We start from the raw sequence: 19812 nt of genomic DNA on the forward strand, positions 1-19812 counted from the left end.
TTGGTGTCTCACTCTCTCGTAGTAATCTCTCACGATTCATATGTAGCAAATAACAACTAAAACAATCTAATCAATATTTCCAGAAACATTCACAGGATTTGCAATGCTCCAAATAACTGGAATATGAAAACTACTTTTGATAGCAGTTTTGTAGTTGTAGTGTTGGAGCCATAAATAATTTTTCACTTAATGATTCATTAGCAATTAGTACACCGTGTGTAATCTCCTTTTCAGCAGACTGGTGGTGAGTATTGTGTAATGCAAGGTGAGATGGACGAAATAACAAAACAAAAACTATATAAGATTGTTTTGAACAGAAAAATCATTTGAATATACTGTTGACTTTGGCATCATATTCTATAATTTTGCATAATTATCCCAGTGTCATTTTCTTCAGACTTATGTTCCATCAGCTCATATAATGGTCACACTTTTATAGCCTATTTTATTTGATCTATTCTGAAATGACCCACATGCAAGAACTGACTTCCAGCTGCCAGTGGTAACTATGATTATTGCTTATTTAGGTTACTTATGTATACTCCTTTTTTTATAGAAGACACAAAGAACCACAGTCCAACACAAACATGGCAAAGACATTACTTCAGTTCCTGAAAATCAACTGTGACAGTGTAAGTAGAAAGACTCGTGCAGCTTTGACACGATTAACTGACCACACCAGTCACGCTGTATGTGCAAATATATTCACTTATGCCTTAACCTTAATAATATAGGTTTAAATAATAACATGCTATTAGCAAAAGGCAAACATCTTATTTCTGTTTGGCTTTTAGGTTTGTACCTAGTGATGCCAAGCTCACAATTACTATGTCATTTCCTTTTACTCATAACTGCCACAATGAATCAGAATGTCCTGATACATACAGTGCAGAAGTACACATAGCAAAGGACATGTACAGTAAATATCATCACTATAAATACACTGGGTCATCTGATACAGTGTAAGACATCTTTGATCCAGTTACACTATCAAGCGATAGACTACTCTCATATGTTCCTTAGAAAGAAGCAAAGGTTTACCCTTAGCCAGTGGTTCCCAAAATGGGTGCCGCAGGCACTTGCAAGGATGCCACGGGATGGTGGTAAAGGACCAAATCAAATTATGTATGGTTAGTATCACAAGCAAAACCAGTGCTGGTACCTGCCAATCATACATTGTGACAAACAGAACTGATCCTAAGTATGACAGGTAAGCACAAGCTACAGAAGCGGAACCATGTCCACCACCACACAACTGATCCTAAGGATGACAGGTAAGCACAAGCTACAGAAGCGGAACTGTGTCCACCACCACATAACTGATCCTAAGGATGACAGGTAAGCACAAGCTACAGAAGCGGAACCATGTCCACCACCACATAACTGACCCTAAGGATGACAGGTAAGCACAAGCTACAGAAGCGGAACCATGTCCACCACCACACAACTGATCCTAAGTATGACAGGTAAGCACAAGCTACAGAAGCGGAACCATGTCCACTACCACACAACTGATCCTAAGGATGACAGGTAAGCACAAGCTACAGAAGCGGAACCATGTCCACCACCACATAACTGACCCTAAGGATGACAGGTAAGCACAAGCTACAGAAGCGGAACCATGTCCACTACCACACAACTGATCCTAAGTATGACAGGTAAGCACAAGCTACAGAAGCGGAACCATGTCCACCACCACACAACTGATCCTAAGGATGACAGGTAAGCACAAGCTACAGAAGCGGAACTGTGTCCACCACCACACAACTGATCCTAAGGATGACAGGTAAGCACAAGCTACAGAAGCGGAATCATGTCCACCACCACACAACTGATCCTAAGGATGACAGGTAAGCACAAGCTACAGAAGCGGAACTGTGTCCACCACCACACAACTGATCCTAAGTATGACAGGTAAGCACAAGCTACAGAAGCGGAACCATGTCCACCACCACACAACTGATCCTAAGGATGACAGGTAAGCACAAGCTACAGAAGCGGAACCATGTCCACCACCACACAACTGATCCTAAGGATGACAGGTAAGCACAAGCTACAGAAGCGGAACCATGTCCACCACCACATAACTGACCCAAAGGATGACAGGTAAGCACAAGCTACAGAAGCGGAACCATGTCCACCACCACATAACTGACCCAAAGGATGACAGGTAAGCACAAGCTACAGAAGCGGAACCATGTCCACCACCACACAACTGATCCTAAGTATGACAGGTAAGCACAAGCTACAGAAGCGGAACCATGTCCACTACCACACAACTGATCCTAAGGATGACAGGTAAGCACAAGCTACAGAAGCGGAACCATGTCCACCACCACACAACTGATCCTAAGGATGGTGGTCATTCCGAGTTGTTCGCTCTGTAATTTTCTTCGCATCGCATCGATTTTCCGCTAACTGCGCATGCGCAATGTTCGCACTGCGACTGCGCCAAGTAAATTTGCTATGCAGTTAGGTATTTTACTCACGGCATTACAAGGTTTTTTCTTCGTTCTGGTGATCGTAATGTGATTGACAGGAAGTGGGTGTTTCTGGGCGGAAACAGGCCGTTTTATGGGAGTGTGTGAAAAAACGCTGCCGTTTCTGGGAAAAACGCGGGAGTGGCTGGAGAAACGGAGGAGTGTCTGGGCGAACGCTGGGTGTGTTTGTGACGTCAAACCAGGAACGACAAGCACTGAACTGATCGCACTGGCAGAGTAAGTCTCGAGCTACTCAAACTGCGCAGAGAAGTCTTTTCGCAATATTGCGAATCTTTCGTTCGCAATTTTGATAAGCTAAGATTCACTCCCAGTAGGCGGCGGCTTAGCGTGTGCAATGCTGCTAAAAGCAGCTTGCGAACAACAACTCGGAATGACCACCGATGACAGGTAAGCCCAAACTACAGAAGTGGAGCAGTGTCCACCAGCACACAACTGACCCTAAACATGACAAGTAAGCACAAGCTACAGAAGCGGAACCATGTCCACCACCACATAACTGATGACAGGTGAGCACATGTTACTTAATTTAACAATTTTTTCTGAATTTCGAAATAAGAAATCTTTGGCTTAGGGTTGCTGTGAAAAATATACTGGTACTCTACGGCGCCTGGATTCAAGAAAGTTTCGGAAGCACTGTCCTAAGCAAATAATAAATTTTAGCCAAATTAACCAGATAAACCAAAAGCCTATTGATAGCAGCATTACTAATCATGTCGTGCCAGTAGCTTTGCTGTAGCACAAAGCTACAGTACAGCAATAATACCATACAAATATGCATGTCTCACCATGTTGCTAGAGCTAGACTATGAGTGTGGTACAAAATGTCGGCATTCAGAATGTTGACACTAGAATGTTGACATTCCATATGTGGACATGTACAGGAGTTTGACATGCCAAGTGTTGACACTACCAGAATGTCGACATTGTGAATGCCGACAGTCGGCATCCTGACCATACCACTTTTCATTGAAAATGTAAGCATCTCTAACTACCGCCTTTACCTACATCCAGCCTAACCCTATCGCTATTTACAGAATAACCCTAATATATGTAAAAATAGGATTTTAATTACCTACCGGTATATCCTTTTCTCGCAGTCCGTAGAGGATGCTGGGGTCCACATTAGTATCATGGGGTATAGACGGGTCCCTTTGGAGCCATGGGTACTAAGAGTTTAATAGTGTGGGCTGGCTCCTCCCTCTACGCCCCTCCTACCAGACTCAGTCTAGAAACTGTGCCCGAGGAGACGGACATACTTCGAGAGAAGGAAATACACAGATAGTGGCGAGATTCATACCAGCTCACACATACCAGGCAAACCAAGCTAACCAGCTTGAACAAGTCAGCAACAGCTGAACAACAGTACTTAACCAAGTAACAATACAGTACTTAACCAAGTAACAAGGCAGTACAGAACCAAGGAACTACTGCAGGAAAATGGATAAGGCCGAAATTTGGATCTTTATAGATCCCAAACACAGACCCACATCCACACCTGCTTGCAGGAATAGTAGAAACCGTCCAAGTTGAAACTGCCCCATAGGAAACTTCCTGGATTCACACCAAGACACATACTTTTTCCAAATGCAATGGTAATGTGTTGACGTTACTCCTTTCCTAGCCTGTATCAGAATAGGAATAACCTGGGCTGGAATGCCTTTCCGAGCTAAGATCCGGCGTTCAACCTCCATGCCGTCAAACGTAGCCGTGGTAAGTCTTGATAAGCAAACGGCCCTTGTTGCAGAAGGTCCTCTCAAAGAGGAAGAGGCCTTGGATCTTCCAGCAGTAACTCCAAAAGATCTGCGTACCAAGCTCTTCTTGGCCAGTCCGGGGCAATGAGGATCGCCTGAACTCTTGTTTTCTTTACGAGTATTAGAATTCTTGGGATGAGTGGAAGTGGAGGGAACATATACACTGACTTGAACACCCACGGAGTTACCAGGGCGTTCACCGCTACTGCCTGTGGGTCTCACGCCCTGGAACAGTACCTCCGAAGCTTCTTGTTGAGGCGGGAGGCCATCATGTCTATTTGAGGTACACCCTAAATATTTGTCACCTCTGTGAACACCTCCGGATGGAGGCCCCATGCTCCCGGATGGCGATCGTGTCTGCTGAGGAAGTCCGCTTCCCAGTTGTCCACTCCCGGAATGAAGATTGCTGACAGCGCCACTGTGTGTCTTTCTACCCAAAGGAGGATTCTTGTTACCTCCGACATTGCAGCTCTGCTCTTCGTTCCGCCCTGCCTGTTTATGTAGGACACCGCTGTGAAGTTTTCCCCCTGAGTGACTGCTCCCCAACCTCTGAGACTTGCATCCGTTGTTAGAAGGATCCAGTTCTGAATCCCGAACCTGCGGCCCTCGAGAAGGTGAGGCATTTGTAGCCACCATAGGAGTGAAATCCTGGCTTTCGGCGACAGACGAATTCTCTGGTGCATGTTCCGTACTGTAGAGCCTCGTAGGAGGCAACCATCTTCCCCAGAAGGCGAATTCACTGATGAACTAATACCCTGGCAGGCTTCAAGACATCCTGGACCATTGTTTGTATCACCAACACCTTCTCCACCAGTAGAAACACCCTCTGTACTTAAGTGTCGAGGATCATCCCCAGGAAAGACAATCTCCTTGTCGACTCCAAATGTGACTTTGGAAGATTCAGGATCCATCCATGATCCCTGAGCAGTCAAGTCGTGAGAGCAATGGACTGAAACAACCTCTCCCTGGACGATGCCTTTATCAGCAGATCGTCCAGATATGGAATTATGTTCACTCCCCGTCTGCGGAGTACCATCATCTCTGCCATCACCTTGATGAACACCCTCGGTGCCGTGAAGGGGCAGAATGGCAGTGCCTGGAACTGATAGTGACAGTCCAACAGTGCAAATCTGAGATAAGCCTGGTGTGGCTTCCAAATCGGAATGTGGAGGTATACATCCTTGTTATCCAGGGATACCAGGAATTCCCCCTCCTCCAGACCTGAGATCACCGCTCTCAAAGACTCCATTTTGAACTTGAATTCCCTCAAATAAGGGTTTAACGACTTCAGGTTCAAAATTGGTCTGACCGAACCATCCGGTTTCGGTACCACAAATAGGTTTGAATAGTAAACATTGCTTTCCAGATGAGGTGGAACTGGAACAATGACATTTGCCTTTTCTAATTTTTAAATGGCTTCCTGTAGGATAGCCCTTTGTGTCAGCAAAGCTGGTAAGTCTGATTTGAAGAATCTGTGAGGTGGAAGCTCTTGAAACTCCAGTCTATACCTATGGACACAATATCCTGTACCCAGGGATCCAGGCCGGATGATATCCAGACGTGACTGAAAAGTCAAAGTCTCGCTCCCACCTGCACGCTCTCCAGGCTGGGAGGTCCACCGTCATGCTGAGGATTTTGAGGAAACAGAGCCAGGCTTCTGTTCCTGGGAACCTGCAGGTGCAGGTTCTCTGGATTTTCCCCGACCACCTCTGAAGAAAGTGGAAGGGGGCTTGGACTTCTTAACCTTTGCTGTCCGAAAGGACTGCATTGTAGATGTTGAATTTTTTTTTTTTTGGTGTCTGAGTGGCTGAGGGAAGAAAGGTTGACTTACCCGTGGTTGCCAGGGAGATCCACGCATCCAATGTTTTCCCAAACGGAGCCTGACCTGTGAAGGGTAGGTTCTCCACACTTCTCTTGGATTACGCGTATGAAGACCATTGGCGCCGAGACAGCCATGGAAGACGTCCTTGCATTCAGATGACCCAGGTCCTTCATGGCCTCCACCATGAAACCCGCAGAATCCTGTATGTGACGTAAAAACATTTCAATGTCACTTCTATCCAGAGAATCTGATTCCTCAAGTAATGTGCCTGACCACTTTACTATGGCTTTAGAAATCCATGCACAGGCAATAGTGGGCCTTAACGCCATGCCTGAAGCAGTGTATATGGATTTGAGCGTAGTCTCAATCTTGCGGTCTGCTGGTTCTTTCAAAGCGGTAGACCCAGGGACAGGTAAAACCACCTTTTTAGACAGTCTAGATACAGAAACGTCTACTATAGGGGGGTTTCCCACTTTTTCCTATCCTCCTCAGGAAAGGTAAATGCAACAAGAACCCTTTTTGGGATCTGGAATTTTTTCTCCGGGTTTCCCAGGATTTTTTAAATAATGCGTTTAATTCCTTAGACGCATGAAAGGTCAGGGAGGCTTTCTTATTGTCTGTAAAGTAAGCCTCCTCGACCTGCTCAGGTGCTTTGTCAGAAATGTGTAACACATCCCTAATGGCTTCAATCATGAGCTTGACCCCCTTTGCAAGGGATGCCTCACCCCCCCCCCCCCCGCATATCCCCATCACCGTCTCCCGTATCAGAGTCGGTATCCGTGTCGACTTGCATAATTTGGGCAAGAGCACGCATCTTTGGGCATATACCAGGGGAGTTTGAGGAGGTAGTGGGAACAGAACCAGACAAAACCTCTACAGATTTTCTCAAAACCTGTGTTTCAGTCTCAGTATGAGCAATCCTAGATGAAATCTGGGATATCATTCGCTTAATTGAAGCCACCCACAACGGATCGGATTCAGAAGGCTGAGACATGATATTACATTCCTGAGTACATGGAATGGATTCCTCTGGGGAAGATACATACTCTACAGCACAAGACACAGAGTCCCTGGACATGGTAATATGAGAAATATGTACACACACACACAGGAAAATGTCAGACACAGTTTCCCCCAAGTACTTTCAGAGAGACACAGAGTTAATGGAGCCAGCACCCACACAGCGCCCCAGTAGGCAGTTATATACAGGTTGAGTATCCCTTATCCAAAATGCAGTATTTTGGATATCGGATTTTTCCATATTTTGGAATAATTGCATACCATAATGAGATATCATGGCGATGGGACCCAAGTCTAAGCACAGAATGCATTTATGTTTCATATACACCTTATTCACACAGCTTGAAGGTCAATTTAGCCAATATTTTTAATAACTTTGTGTATTAAACAAAGTGTGTGTACATTCACACAATTCATTTATGGTTCATATACACATTATACACACAGCCTGAAGGCCATTTAATACAATATTTTTTAATAACTTTGTGTATTAAACAAAGTTTGTATACATTGAGCCATCAGAAAACAAATATTTCACTATCTCACTCTCACTCAAAAAATTCCGTATTTCGGAATATTCCGTATTTCGGAATATTTGGATATGGGATACTCAACCTGTAATAAAAGCCTGACGCTGACTGTGCAACCTTAATAGACTACACAGTGTAAAATTGTGAATAACACTCTCTCTCCCCATTCTATAACCCCTGGTACCGCACAGGATAGCTGGAGTTATGTGGAGGGTCAGCGCTCCCTGTCAGCGTCTCTGTGTGTGATCTGCAGGGAGAAAATGGCGCTGGTGAGCTGCTGGATCCGCTCTGAGGAGAAGCTCCGCCCCCCGTCATGGCACCTCTTCCCGCACTTTAAGATTATACTGGCCTGAGGTAAAACATATTGCTAGCAGTAGAATACCTTCCCTGATAGCCCAGATGACTAGTTTTAAGGGTATCGCGCTGACCCAGGGCGCCCCTCACAGCGCCGCACAGCAGCGCCTCTGAGCCCTCCGGAGCGCGGCTACAGCACTCCTACCCTGATGCTGCCATTCTCACCTGTTCCCCGCTTGTCAGGTCGCTGGCAACCTACTCACCACCGACGTCTTCTGGCTCTGTTAGGGGGTGGCGGCCGTGCTGCGGGAGTGAGCGGTCACCTTGGGGGCTTGCGATCATCACCCTCAGGAGCTCAGTGTCCTGTCAGCAGAGATAGTGGCCATTAACCTCCAAGGTTGGACACTACTCCCCCCCTAAGTCCCATGAAGCAGGGAGGCTGTTACCAGCAGCCTCCCTGTGCCTAACTCTTTAAAAAAAACAATAAAACTAAGAGAACTCCTAGGAGCTCCCCTAGCTGTGACCGTCTCCACTGGGCACATTTTCTAAACTGAGTCTGGTAGGAGGGGCATAGAGGGAGAAGCCAGCCCACACTATTAAACTTTTAAAGTGCCCATGGCTCCCAAGGGCCCCGTCTATACCCCATGGTACTAATGTGGACCCCAGCATCCTCTAGGATGTAAGAGAAAATAGAGTCAGCTGTCAACATTCTGAATGTACAGTATCCCTAACCCTAACTGCAACCTAATCCTAAACCTAACACTAAAATTGGTTTTAAAAAAAGGCTGTTAATAGTCACAATGTTGACATGCTATAATGTCGATATTCTCTCATTGTTGACATTGTGAATGTCAACATGTTGAATTTCGACAATCTGAACGTATACCCTAGCCTATATAGAAGAGGTTAGTCTTTAGTTTGTCCTAGACTTACCTATAGACAGTAGTCGGAGGCGAGCCAAAGGTGTCATAGATTAAACGCACATGCCCTTGATAGAGTTCCAGTGCTAAGGGATCATTGTCTCCTTTGTAGAGCAAAATGCCATTGTCTTTATCTGTGGCAACCTGCAAAAGACAATCAGTGACATCAGAATCCTAATCAATGTACTTTCAAACAGGTTGACTTGCCCAGCTTGAATGGCAGAAAGACCAATTGTGTGTGTGTGTACAAATCTGTGGAGATTCCAAAACATGTTTGTTTATTCACATTCAGGAAAATAAAACTTGAAATATGTAAAACTGGGGTAAGAGCACATATTGAGACTGTTAAAATACTTTAGACACACAATAGGGTGATGAAGGATGAAGCGTGAAAAATGACAACTGCACATTGTAGCATAAACAGAAAAAATATTCCAAAGTACATCCACATGTTTAACACTGGTTCTCCAAACAAGTTCCAGGCCTAGAATAAGCCAGAACTGCAGACGCTGCACATATTGCTGTATTGGGTACGCGTCTTGTGATGTCTGTCTAGTAACCCCTACTGCCTGTTTCATATTGCAGCAGCCAAGCTGAAAGTGACAAGTCAAATAGGACAAATGAGCTGTTCTTAACAATGTGTTTTGGCTCCCTAACTTTGTTTCAGCTTTTCAAAGTAGTCACTCACACTGTTGCATATAAAGAGAATATTCATTTTTCTTCTCATTTTTGCTTTTATTAGTGAAGTCTTACAGCTAAATTTAGACTAGAGGCAATATTTCAATTAGGTTTCCATGTTGGGCTGCCCTAGAGAGGTCGCTAAAACAGCATTGAAAGCGGAAGGACTCAGTAGATGATAATCAATCTGTAAATTAATTCAATAATTATAATTATTTTGTGAGGTATTTTTTCAGGTCCTTTCTTTTGGCTTTTTTTATTTACAGTATAGAAAAAATGAAATATATCATGCCATGCATTTGTCAGAGATATTTTCCTGTAGTTTTCAGTAACCCAATGATCCTTGTTTTTATTTCATAAGCTGCAACACTTTCATTGACAGGCTGCAGCCATTTGGGGGCGGTGACGGGGAATATTTGACAAATCAAGGTGTGTCAGCCCCATTTTGTATGCAGCCTGAGGCCACTGTCTGCATCTTCCAACTTTACTGGCCTCTGCAGGGGAGAGCTGGCGGCCATTCCGAGTGACCTTAGGGTTACTCAGATAGTCAATGTTGCCCGATGGTGATTCAATGCTGTGTCTACAGATGCTGCAGTGGATCATTGAAGCAATCAGTGGGGTTTACCTAATATCATGCAGCATCTGTGGGACTACCATCCACCTCTGAATCTGGTCCTGAGGTACAGTATGTTCCATCACCTCTACAGAGTTATATTACAGATTCCCTGGTCAGGAATGCAAAGATTGTTTGTTGCTTTAGAATAAGCATCTTTGGAGCGTCTGCAAGATGATCATGGAAAAGCTCAGCTGTGATTGTGGTTTTTTTTTTAAAGGAGATTTGGAGTTGAACGTTTAATACTTGTATTCACAGAAAAGTTTAGAACATGGTTATATTTGACTGGCATTGCTGGCAGGGGCGTAGCTATGGGGCCCCATAGCAAAATGCCAACAATCTCCCTGCCACCCACCCACTATTCAGAGTGGAGCGGGTGCTCACCTCAGTGTACTGCTGCAGAGCTATATCTCTCCTGGGAGGAGGTGTGGAAATGGTCTGGGGATGTCCAAGCAGGCTCACAGGCTCAGAACAGCCACGCGTATTACCATCATCAGTGAGGAGAGACAGAGGTGGCGGGAACAGCAGACGTGCAGCTCTGTGGCAGCAAACTGCTAAGAAATATGTATATATACCAGGGACGTTCGGTGAGGTAAATGGCTGAGGAGGCACTGGCTAGTACCAGAGCCAGATTTGGCATAGTAAATAGACCCCTTAATTACATTTTATTGATAGCAAAGTTTCCACATTCTGGTATATATTATAAGCGCAGTCTGTAAAATGTCCTACTATGTTTCTGATTTGGGTTGGTAGTTATCCTTTAAGACTGCAGCTGTGTATTTAATGTACTTATTGAAAACGTATTGATCTGTTAGGTGCTATTTCCATGTTAGCGCCTGTACTAATTTTTCTGTGTCAAGTTCAAATACTAAGAGGAGGTGAGGATCCCCCTGAAGTATGTATGTATATATATATATATATATATATATATATATTCTTCACCTTACAATTAGCAAAGGTGGTGATTAATCACGTTCCCATACATTTTGTGTTGTCTTGTTTAACAATACCACACTATTGAATTTTCTTTGCTTCTTTATCTTCATTTGGTGAGGGCGCATACAAGAAAAGGAGTTCAGTTTACGTTTATTCTCTCCTAGTCATCGTGGAAGTAAAAACCACAGTGTAATTTAAGTATCTGAAACTTTAGAGTTTTTGTACTCTTTGTATTTATAATGATATTGTGGCCCGAAAGACTGGCTTACCTACTTGTTGAATTGAACTGATAAGGAGACCATGATAGTTCTTACATGGTTGCAAAGAAAGGGTAGATCACAGAGAGGGACTTTTGAACTGTTGTAGAGGGAGCCACTCTACCCTAACTTCCTCATGTGTTCCAACATTTGAGTCATTTGTTACATTGTTGTTCACAGCCCACCTACCACTTTGAATTATAACTTTAGCAAATAACGACTATCATCTGAAGAACATTCCACACTGTGATTACTTTCGGGACATTAAATATATGCACCACCAATCGGTGTTCTACAAAGTATGAGTATCAAGAGATTATTGGTATGAATTTCAATATTTCCATAAACATTTAATACACAGATGTGCATACAAGAAAGGATGTTTTAACAATACTTTTATGTATTTATTTATTTAGTTAGCTTAGTACTTAAATCAGATATTTATATATAAACGGATGTATCTATTTGTGTAGTACAGTCACTTGGAAACTCATTTCAACAAGTGTCTATATCATGGCACCCGTATACATAAGCTTGAAACCATTATGCTTACTTTAAAGGTAACATCTCTGCTGGTAAATGTTTGTTTTGTTCTTTTTGATGTACTATTAACACTGAACTGTTTTAACACAATACACTAGTATATTATGCTAGTATATTAAATATCTTGACCTCCTTGAGCTGTGCCTATATATTTCTATATGTTTCTCTTCTCAACATGATAATTTATGGATAGGATTATCAAATACACTATTTTTAGAGCAGTCTTAAAAGAGCGTCAGTTTGCTGGAAGAGAAGATGCAGTCATGGCAAATACAGGTCAGAAGGTGAAGTTGTGGGGAAGTAAATGGATTTTACATGAATGCTGACATATCAAGGGGATAATTAATCAGGCTCTTAAAACGTTTTTAGCGAACAGGTAGCTATGCACTACAAAGGCAGGGGCATGCAAAGGTTTGTAATGAATACTGAGAAACACTGTTTAATGGGCACTTTGATTCGTGCAACATATTTGAAAGTGTAACCTTTTCCAGGATGGTTTTACAGTTGCAGTTTCACTTACTATTTAGTTGTCTGTTCTGAAGTAGGAGAGACTCCATTCCCTAATTGTTCTTCAGTAAAGTAAGAAAAAGCAGGGAGCATGATACTATCTTTCTTCCAGATAGCTAGAATATCACATTAGGGAGCGGAGATGCTAAGAAGCAACAGGGCTACATGACATGTTTCACAGCGTGGACAAAGCAAGCCTACAGATCAACACAATGGCAGTGCCCCCAAGGGCATCCTCCGCTTTCTGCCATGACCTTGGTAAACTTCATTCATCTTCAAGCTTGGGGCACACGTTCCAAAATGTAAATTTCAGGGACAGGAAAGCCTTGATTGTTTGTTGTGTTAGAATAGAAACTTCATCAGTTATTTCTCTTAAATCGTGTTTCAGGAAATAATCCACAAGAAGGGATTCCTATTTCAGCTGGAATCACAGACAATTTCTGTGATAGCCTCCATCACTTCTTTTTGCAGAGAACGGCAGGGTTTATCTTCTTGCAAACTTCTGGATCTCCTTAAAGGGCTACACTGAATGGAATTTATACTGCCATCTATGAGGCCTAATCTAGAACAACACTTCAAGTATAGTGACTGCAGTGCGGGGGATTTTGACTCTGTAACTTGGACTTTTACAATTCCTAAATAAATAAATAAAGTTGTTTTTGAATGTTAGTTTACCTAGTGATCACTAAATGGACATAAAGAAATTGACGTATTCAAACCTATTATAAATAATTATAATCTAGCAATAACTGTAGTGTTAATGAATATACACACTGACAGCACCAAAGCTTCTACAGCAGAGCACACTTAACACACATATGTGACACGTACAATAAGCCAATCAATCCTCTTGTGTATTGCACATGGTACAGTGGGGGCGAATCAGTTCGTAATCACTGAGCAAGAAAGCACATATCCTTAATATCCACAAGGAACAGCTACCAGAGAAGATTTAAAAAGATTTGAATGCTGATAAATATACTTTGGTTATAAAAAAATAAAAATAAAAAGTGCACTCCGCATGTGATTCTGTAACATTGACAGTGTCGGAAATATCCACCGGCTGACATTATTTGCTATATCTCATAGCATCATTTAATTCTGGTGGATTGTCCACAGTCAATTTGAGTTATTAATATGAAGAGAAAACAGTTAGTTAAAAGCCTAATGGTAGAGGATTAATAAGATCCTTTCTTGGGCACAGGAAGAGTTATTTGATTTTTTTAAACCAGTTACATGTTTTAGATTGTAATAGTATTATGAAAAAAAATCACTAAAATATAATTTAATTTAACACTTCCCGTGACTGCTTTCATAATGCAGCAGTTAGAGAATGTGCACAGTAAATACACCTTGTTTGCCAGAATTTTAAGTCACTGCTTACTTGTAGAGATATGTTTGCCTGTGGACGAATTTTGGACCCAGTCAGTTCAACATAGGAATCCTTGCCAACAAAGTTGACAGTGATGAGTTTTTCACATCTTTGACCGGCAAACCCAGCTAAACAGCGGCAGATTGGCTCCTGCTGTACCACAATGCACTGTGCTCCATTCTGGCATTCATAGTTGTCACAGGGACTAGTCTGGAGCAGAACCATAGGAGGGGAAATTTCGCAGAACAGGCCACTATTTAAGAAAAAAAAAAGTTTAATGTCCTAACAAGCACAGCGTGTCATAGTTAATAGTTTTGCAATTAAAGAAAATATTAAGCAGCCAATTATTTAATTAAACACAGATTGTGTCATGTGAAATAAAGTATTCACTATAAATATTCCGTTTACTCTTACAGTGTAAATACAAATACAAGGTGATTCAGTATGAAAATATATGTTTTGTAAACGCAGTCTTTTTAGTGTAATAAAACCAGTCTGAAAAGCATAAATGTACATTGATTGTGAGCTGCATGCGAACTCTGTTCCATTTTCTGTACAAACTGTTACTATCTCATTTGATAAGGAGCATTTAATGACACAACCAATGGCTAAATCCTATTCCAGTTTGGTCTTCACAACAAGATTGACATGACCGCCTACTTCCTCCATGTAAACAAATAATGTACAGGTTGAGTATCCCTTATCCAAAATGCTTGGGACCAGAGGTATTTTGGATATCGGATTTTTCCGTATTTTGGAATAATTGCATCCCATAATGAGATATCATGGTGATGGGACCTAAATCTAAGCACAGAATGCATTTATGTTACATGCACACCTTATATTCACAGCCTGAAGTTAAATTTAGCCAATATTTTCAATAACTTTGTGCATTAAACAAAGTGTGTCTACATTCACACAATTCATTTATGTTTCATATACACCTTATACACACAGCCTGAAGGTAATTTAATACAATATTTTTTATAACTTTGTGTATTAAACAAAGTTTGTGTACATTGAGCCATCAGAAAACAAAGATTTCACTATCTCACTCTCACTAAAAAGTCTGTATTTCGGAATATTCCGTATTTCGGAATATTTGGATATGGGATACTCAACCTGTACTTGTTTTACTTCATGGAACAAAATAAAGGAAAATAGTTTGAGATTTTCTCAAGTTTTACTCTCTTTTATATATTCTAGTTACCTAGTTAATTTTCTTTAACTCAATTTCATTTACCAGCACAGAGTCGGTAACTTCCTGCAGAGTTGGAACATAACTTCCTGTTTGACAGGAAGTCTTGTTTGTTTAATAGCGTAACCAAATGTACAATTCATTCTTTTCTTTTTCTTTTTTACAAACAACTTTTGACAATAGACTTTTCTTTACCCTTGTGTAGTTTAACACTGTGTTTCCCACTTCCGGTCCTCAAGGCACACTATTAGTCCAGGTATCAGTAAAATCAATGCTTGAGTACAGATGGTTAAATTAAAATAGCTGAAGTACTAATGAAGTAATCTGTGCTTAAGTATGACTCCTTAAAATCTTTACTGTTAGTGTGCCTTGAGGTTGGGAACTCCTGGTGTAACTGAAGCTGTGTAAGAAAAAAAAAAGGCCAGTAGATATAGAGTTAAATACTTGATTGTTTTGTCTTTGTTCCATCTTAAGTATATCCTCCTAGAGATTTCAAGCCTACTTCTCAAGCATAGATTTCACACAGTTAAAATCACAACAGGGAGTTACAAATACATATTGTACATAAAACAGATGGACAAAATAGCAGGACTCAGTTGTTGCCCAACTGTCCAAAATCACAGTATGTAATTCACAGTACGTGTTACAAAAGACACACTTATCAAGAACATTATTTGCTGCATGCATTCTAGGTCATGCTGCTTGTGGAAGAGACCAAACCATAAACTTAATTCACAATATTTTATTCACTTATTTTTACAATTAGGTACTGGGTCCCAATTAACCGAAAAACTCTAGCAACATTTATACTTGTGATATAAAAGAATATTACATTTGTTGAAATTATTTAGCTTATTACCTGAAGCCTTGTGGACACACACAGATATATCCACCAATGTCATCCACACACTGAGCCCCGTGTTGGCACTTATTGTTGACACAGTCATCCTCATTGCTCTCACAGTATTGCCCCACAAATCCAGGTGAACACTCACACCTTAAATTGAAAAACAAACAACTTAATGAATTAGAAGCCTGAAAACTAGAGCACATAGCCGCCATTTTGTATCCAAGTTATGTGTCACACAACCAGTGAAATGTCAACACCAGCACACAAAATTATCATTGAACCAATGGCACATTAAGTATACAAACATGGATTTTATTATGGTATTAATAACATTTCAATGTGTATGTGATGTGTAGCTAAATATAAATGTACTAAAATACATTTCGGCTAAAAAAGATTTTTATTTTGTAAGCGACATTATCTGTCTGTCTGTCTGTCTATCTATCTAACTATCTAAATACACTATCTAAATATTCTCAATTTAAGCATTTCACAATAAACAATGCTTCTACAAGTACCAAAAGGTCTGAATATGTATTTTGCTTTCTAATATTTAAAAGTCTATTAAAGCTGACTGAGAATTTTATCTTGGCTCTGAAAATGTATTCTTGGTTTTGCTTTATATGTGACAGCTGATATCCCCAACATATTAAACTGTTATTAATCTATGACTGTTTGCTACAGTTAGGGCAATGAAACATTTGGAAGTTAATCTATCACAGAGTGTAATGGCAATGAGTATGACAGCCCACCTGCGTCTATGCACCAAATTAAATTCTGACTACAATTTTCTTTCCGCATATTTTCCTCTCCCCTAATGGGCGCCAACAGTGCACTGGAACAAACCACACAGCGCCCACAAACAATGCCTGCATTCATCAACCTTTTTTTTCTCAAATCACCCGATTTTTACTCTTATATTTTTATTTTTCCTTGAAAAAAATAAAAAAAAATAAAAAGCACGTTTCTATCCCCTTCAGAAGAAGATTGTACATCATGCTGAACTAATAACAATTTGGTGGCACATTCTGGAATGCAACATTTGGCTGGCGGGACAATTCTCTGTAGAGTGCTTGAGTTACAGGTAGCAAATAGTAGTAAATGAGGTGAAAGCTGATTAGGCTGCACCAGCCAAAACTCACAGATGTCCAGGAGCAGAAATGTAAAAATCCAGGGCTAGTAGAATTTCTTCAGCTGCTTCTTTTAGAATAAAAATTAGATTAAACATCTACTTTATTGCTCTTTTGAAGATGGCATGTAATTAGCCATTTGTCAATGTGTTTAAAGATGTTTGCTTAACAAATGTAATGCCATTATGGATTTGTTCAATAGGTACTCCAATGCTCATTGACAATTATTTTCTTAGTTAGATGGCTTAACTTAATGACTGGAGATAATATGCACCTTAATGACCCAAAGAGACTTCTATCTTTGTGCTAGATTGATTTAGCTGAGAAAAACCTCAATTTCTGTATCTAACTAAGCTAATTTTATATTATTTCTTTCCAGAAGACATACAGATGTGCACTACTCATACTCTTACAGATGTGTCCCGCTACGCTGTTGTTGTGTATAGCAGCTTACCGTAGCAGGACCGCAATGCAAATGCAGCCAGGACCCTTTAAAGTGAATGGGAGGTGGGCTCATGCACACGCCAGCTCCCATTCAAGTCTACGACATAGCAAGAGCACGTGCATCCTTGCTGCAATGCGGCAAGGATGTAAAAGATTGATTCTGTGGCCTCAATATGCTATTCAGAGCAAGTGAGCTGCTTCAAACATCTTTTCTGTGCGGCCATGCATTATATTAGCAATACGATGCAACAAAACTGCTTCTCACTGAAGCCATGCACAGCAATATTCATGTGAAGTGCTTGAATTCTATCTAGAAGTTGGCAAGTTTTATTTTGAACAAGCAGCCATGCTGGATTATATGGCAAATTTTGTCTCAAGCAGTGACAGTTGCTGAATCATTTACTTACGTGAATCCATTGTCGGTGGAGATACATTTGGAATCATGCTGACACAAGTTCGGCTCAGCAGCACACTGGTCGATAACTTCATCACACAATTCCCCTACAGTCAAAATAAATACATTGCTTTGTAGATACAATTATGATTACCCAGCTATGTTTTACATAAATTAGGACATGGAAATGTGCAGTAGAAGCACTGAGCAACTATGCATTAAAGGGGTTTTCCACAGCAAATAACTCCTGCACTAAATCTACTCCCTTCCAATACTATTACCTTGATCATACCCCCTAATTCAAGCACCGCAGTCCCGATATGAGGGCACTTAGCATAGTGCACTTTTTCATCTCACTCATTTCTGCACAATTGTAAACATATAGACTGGCATACAGTGTTGGACTCGTGCATGATGGGCCCACCGGGAGAATGCAGTAGGAGGGGCCCATGATTATGGGGGTGTGGCCAGCAAGCACAGAGGTTTGGCTAACCATTAGAGAGAGCATGGCCTGGGCCCCTTGATAAATATGTAACTACTTCTAGTAAGTACTGCTGATAGTGTATTATATTAATTACATCAATGCACTGTAGAAATTACTGTACACTATAGTCCTGTGTAGTATAATGTATAATTCAAGTGCACAGTCTGGATTCCCTGTAACCTTGTGGACCCTGCTGGCATAAACCCTGTGTGATACAGCAGATGCTGTATTGTTAGCTTGGCTATGCAAAGTATAACAATTGTAAATTTAGTGAAACATAGCAAGATAAAACATGCAATTGTCCATTTTAGGTGAGGACTTTATGTCACCTGAATTGAAACTCAGCTCAAAAGAAAATAATTGAAAAATGTATTAAACAGAATACAATGTGGAGGCAAACCAGATCTCTACTACAATAGACCCATTCACAATGAATAGGAGTCCACTTCCAAGCAGGTGCAGCGGGTAGGCTCATATACTGTGAGATAGGCACTATATAAGTAAAGAATGAATACTATCTGTAGTATGTTATAGATGGCAGTGCATGAACCAGAGTGGGGAGTATGAAGTCTGTAGGTTAGAAGAGATGGTAGGATCTGCTAATACAGAGGGCACACACTTTCCCTGCATATTACAAGTAAGCACTTCACTGTCATCATGAAGTCTCCTTTAATCATATCTAATTAAAAACATAATTACACAAAAGTATGTGAGATTGCCAATTGACATCTATAGCAACATCACCATCAATGAATGTACAATTTCAAAACACAATTCATGGATAAGCGACTGCATTTCTACTTTCTAGTATTATTTCTAATAGGCTGTCAGAGGAAGGTTTTTGCTAACACTAAAACGATTGATTTAAAGACATCACCATGTATATATATCACTGAGTATAACAGAACTATTCTGCTTAAACTCGGAATAAGTAATACAAGTGATCTCATTGATGTTATTGTTGTGCTTTGCAGTTTCACCGTGCAAACGGGATACAGTCAATTTATCTCCAATCAAATCCTGACGGTCGAAATCCCGACAGCAATTGACCGGCGGTAAAAATCCCGAAAAGGTCAAAATCCCGACATGGACAAAATACCGACATTTAAAATACCAACAAGGTCAAAATACCGACATGAGTTTTTCATGATTTTTTCATTGAAACTGACTTGTTTATACATTGCCATCCCAGTGGACCTAGAGGGGGAATATAATAGTGTGCTGAGCGCAGCGAGGCACCATGCTCGAGGGGACGCGGTACACTTATATGGTGTCCATGTCGATCTATGTCGACATACACACGAAAAACGCATTTTGGTATTTTGACCTGTCGGCATTTTACATGTCGGTATTTTGACATTGTCGGTATTTTAAATGTCGGTATTTTGTCCATGCCAGGATTTTGACCTTGTCGAGATTTTGACCGTCGGTCAATTGCTGTCGGGATTTCGACCGTCGGGATTTTGATTGGAGGTGTTTCATACTGATCCCGTGCAAATAAAATGTAATGCTACAATAATAGTACATTATAAGCAGAGCTGTAACTCGGGGTGTGTCACTGGGACGGC

General features: G+C 41.1%; 1 protein-coding gene across 3 annotated transcripts in view; it reads right to left on the reverse strand.

Moving 5' to 3' along the window:
• Positions 1-19812, reverse strand: part of SLIT3 (slit guidance ligand 3) — a 1129203-nt gene that overhangs the window by 32887 nt on the left and 1076504 nt on the right. For all 3 annotated transcript variants that reach the window (XM_063928289.1, XM_063928288.1, XM_063928290.1), the window contains 4 exons: positions 17774-17867; positions 15802-15939; positions 13757-13997; positions 8852-8982 (listed from right to left, as the gene is read on the reverse strand). In XM_063928289.1, the coding sequence (XP_063784359.1) occupies positions 8852-8982; positions 13757-13997; positions 15802-15939; positions 17774-17867 (604 nt within the window). The remainder of the gene's footprint in view (positions 1-8851; positions 8983-13756; positions 13998-15801; positions 15940-17773; positions 17868-19812) is intronic.

The sequence above is a fragment of the Pseudophryne corroboree genome, chromosome 6 (genome assembly GCF_028390025.1).
Source record: "Pseudophryne corroboree isolate aPseCor3 chromosome 6, aPseCor3.hap2, whole genome shotgun sequence".
NCBI classification, from domain to species: domain Eukaryota; kingdom Metazoa; phylum Chordata; class Amphibia; order Anura; family Myobatrachidae; genus Pseudophryne; species Pseudophryne corroboree.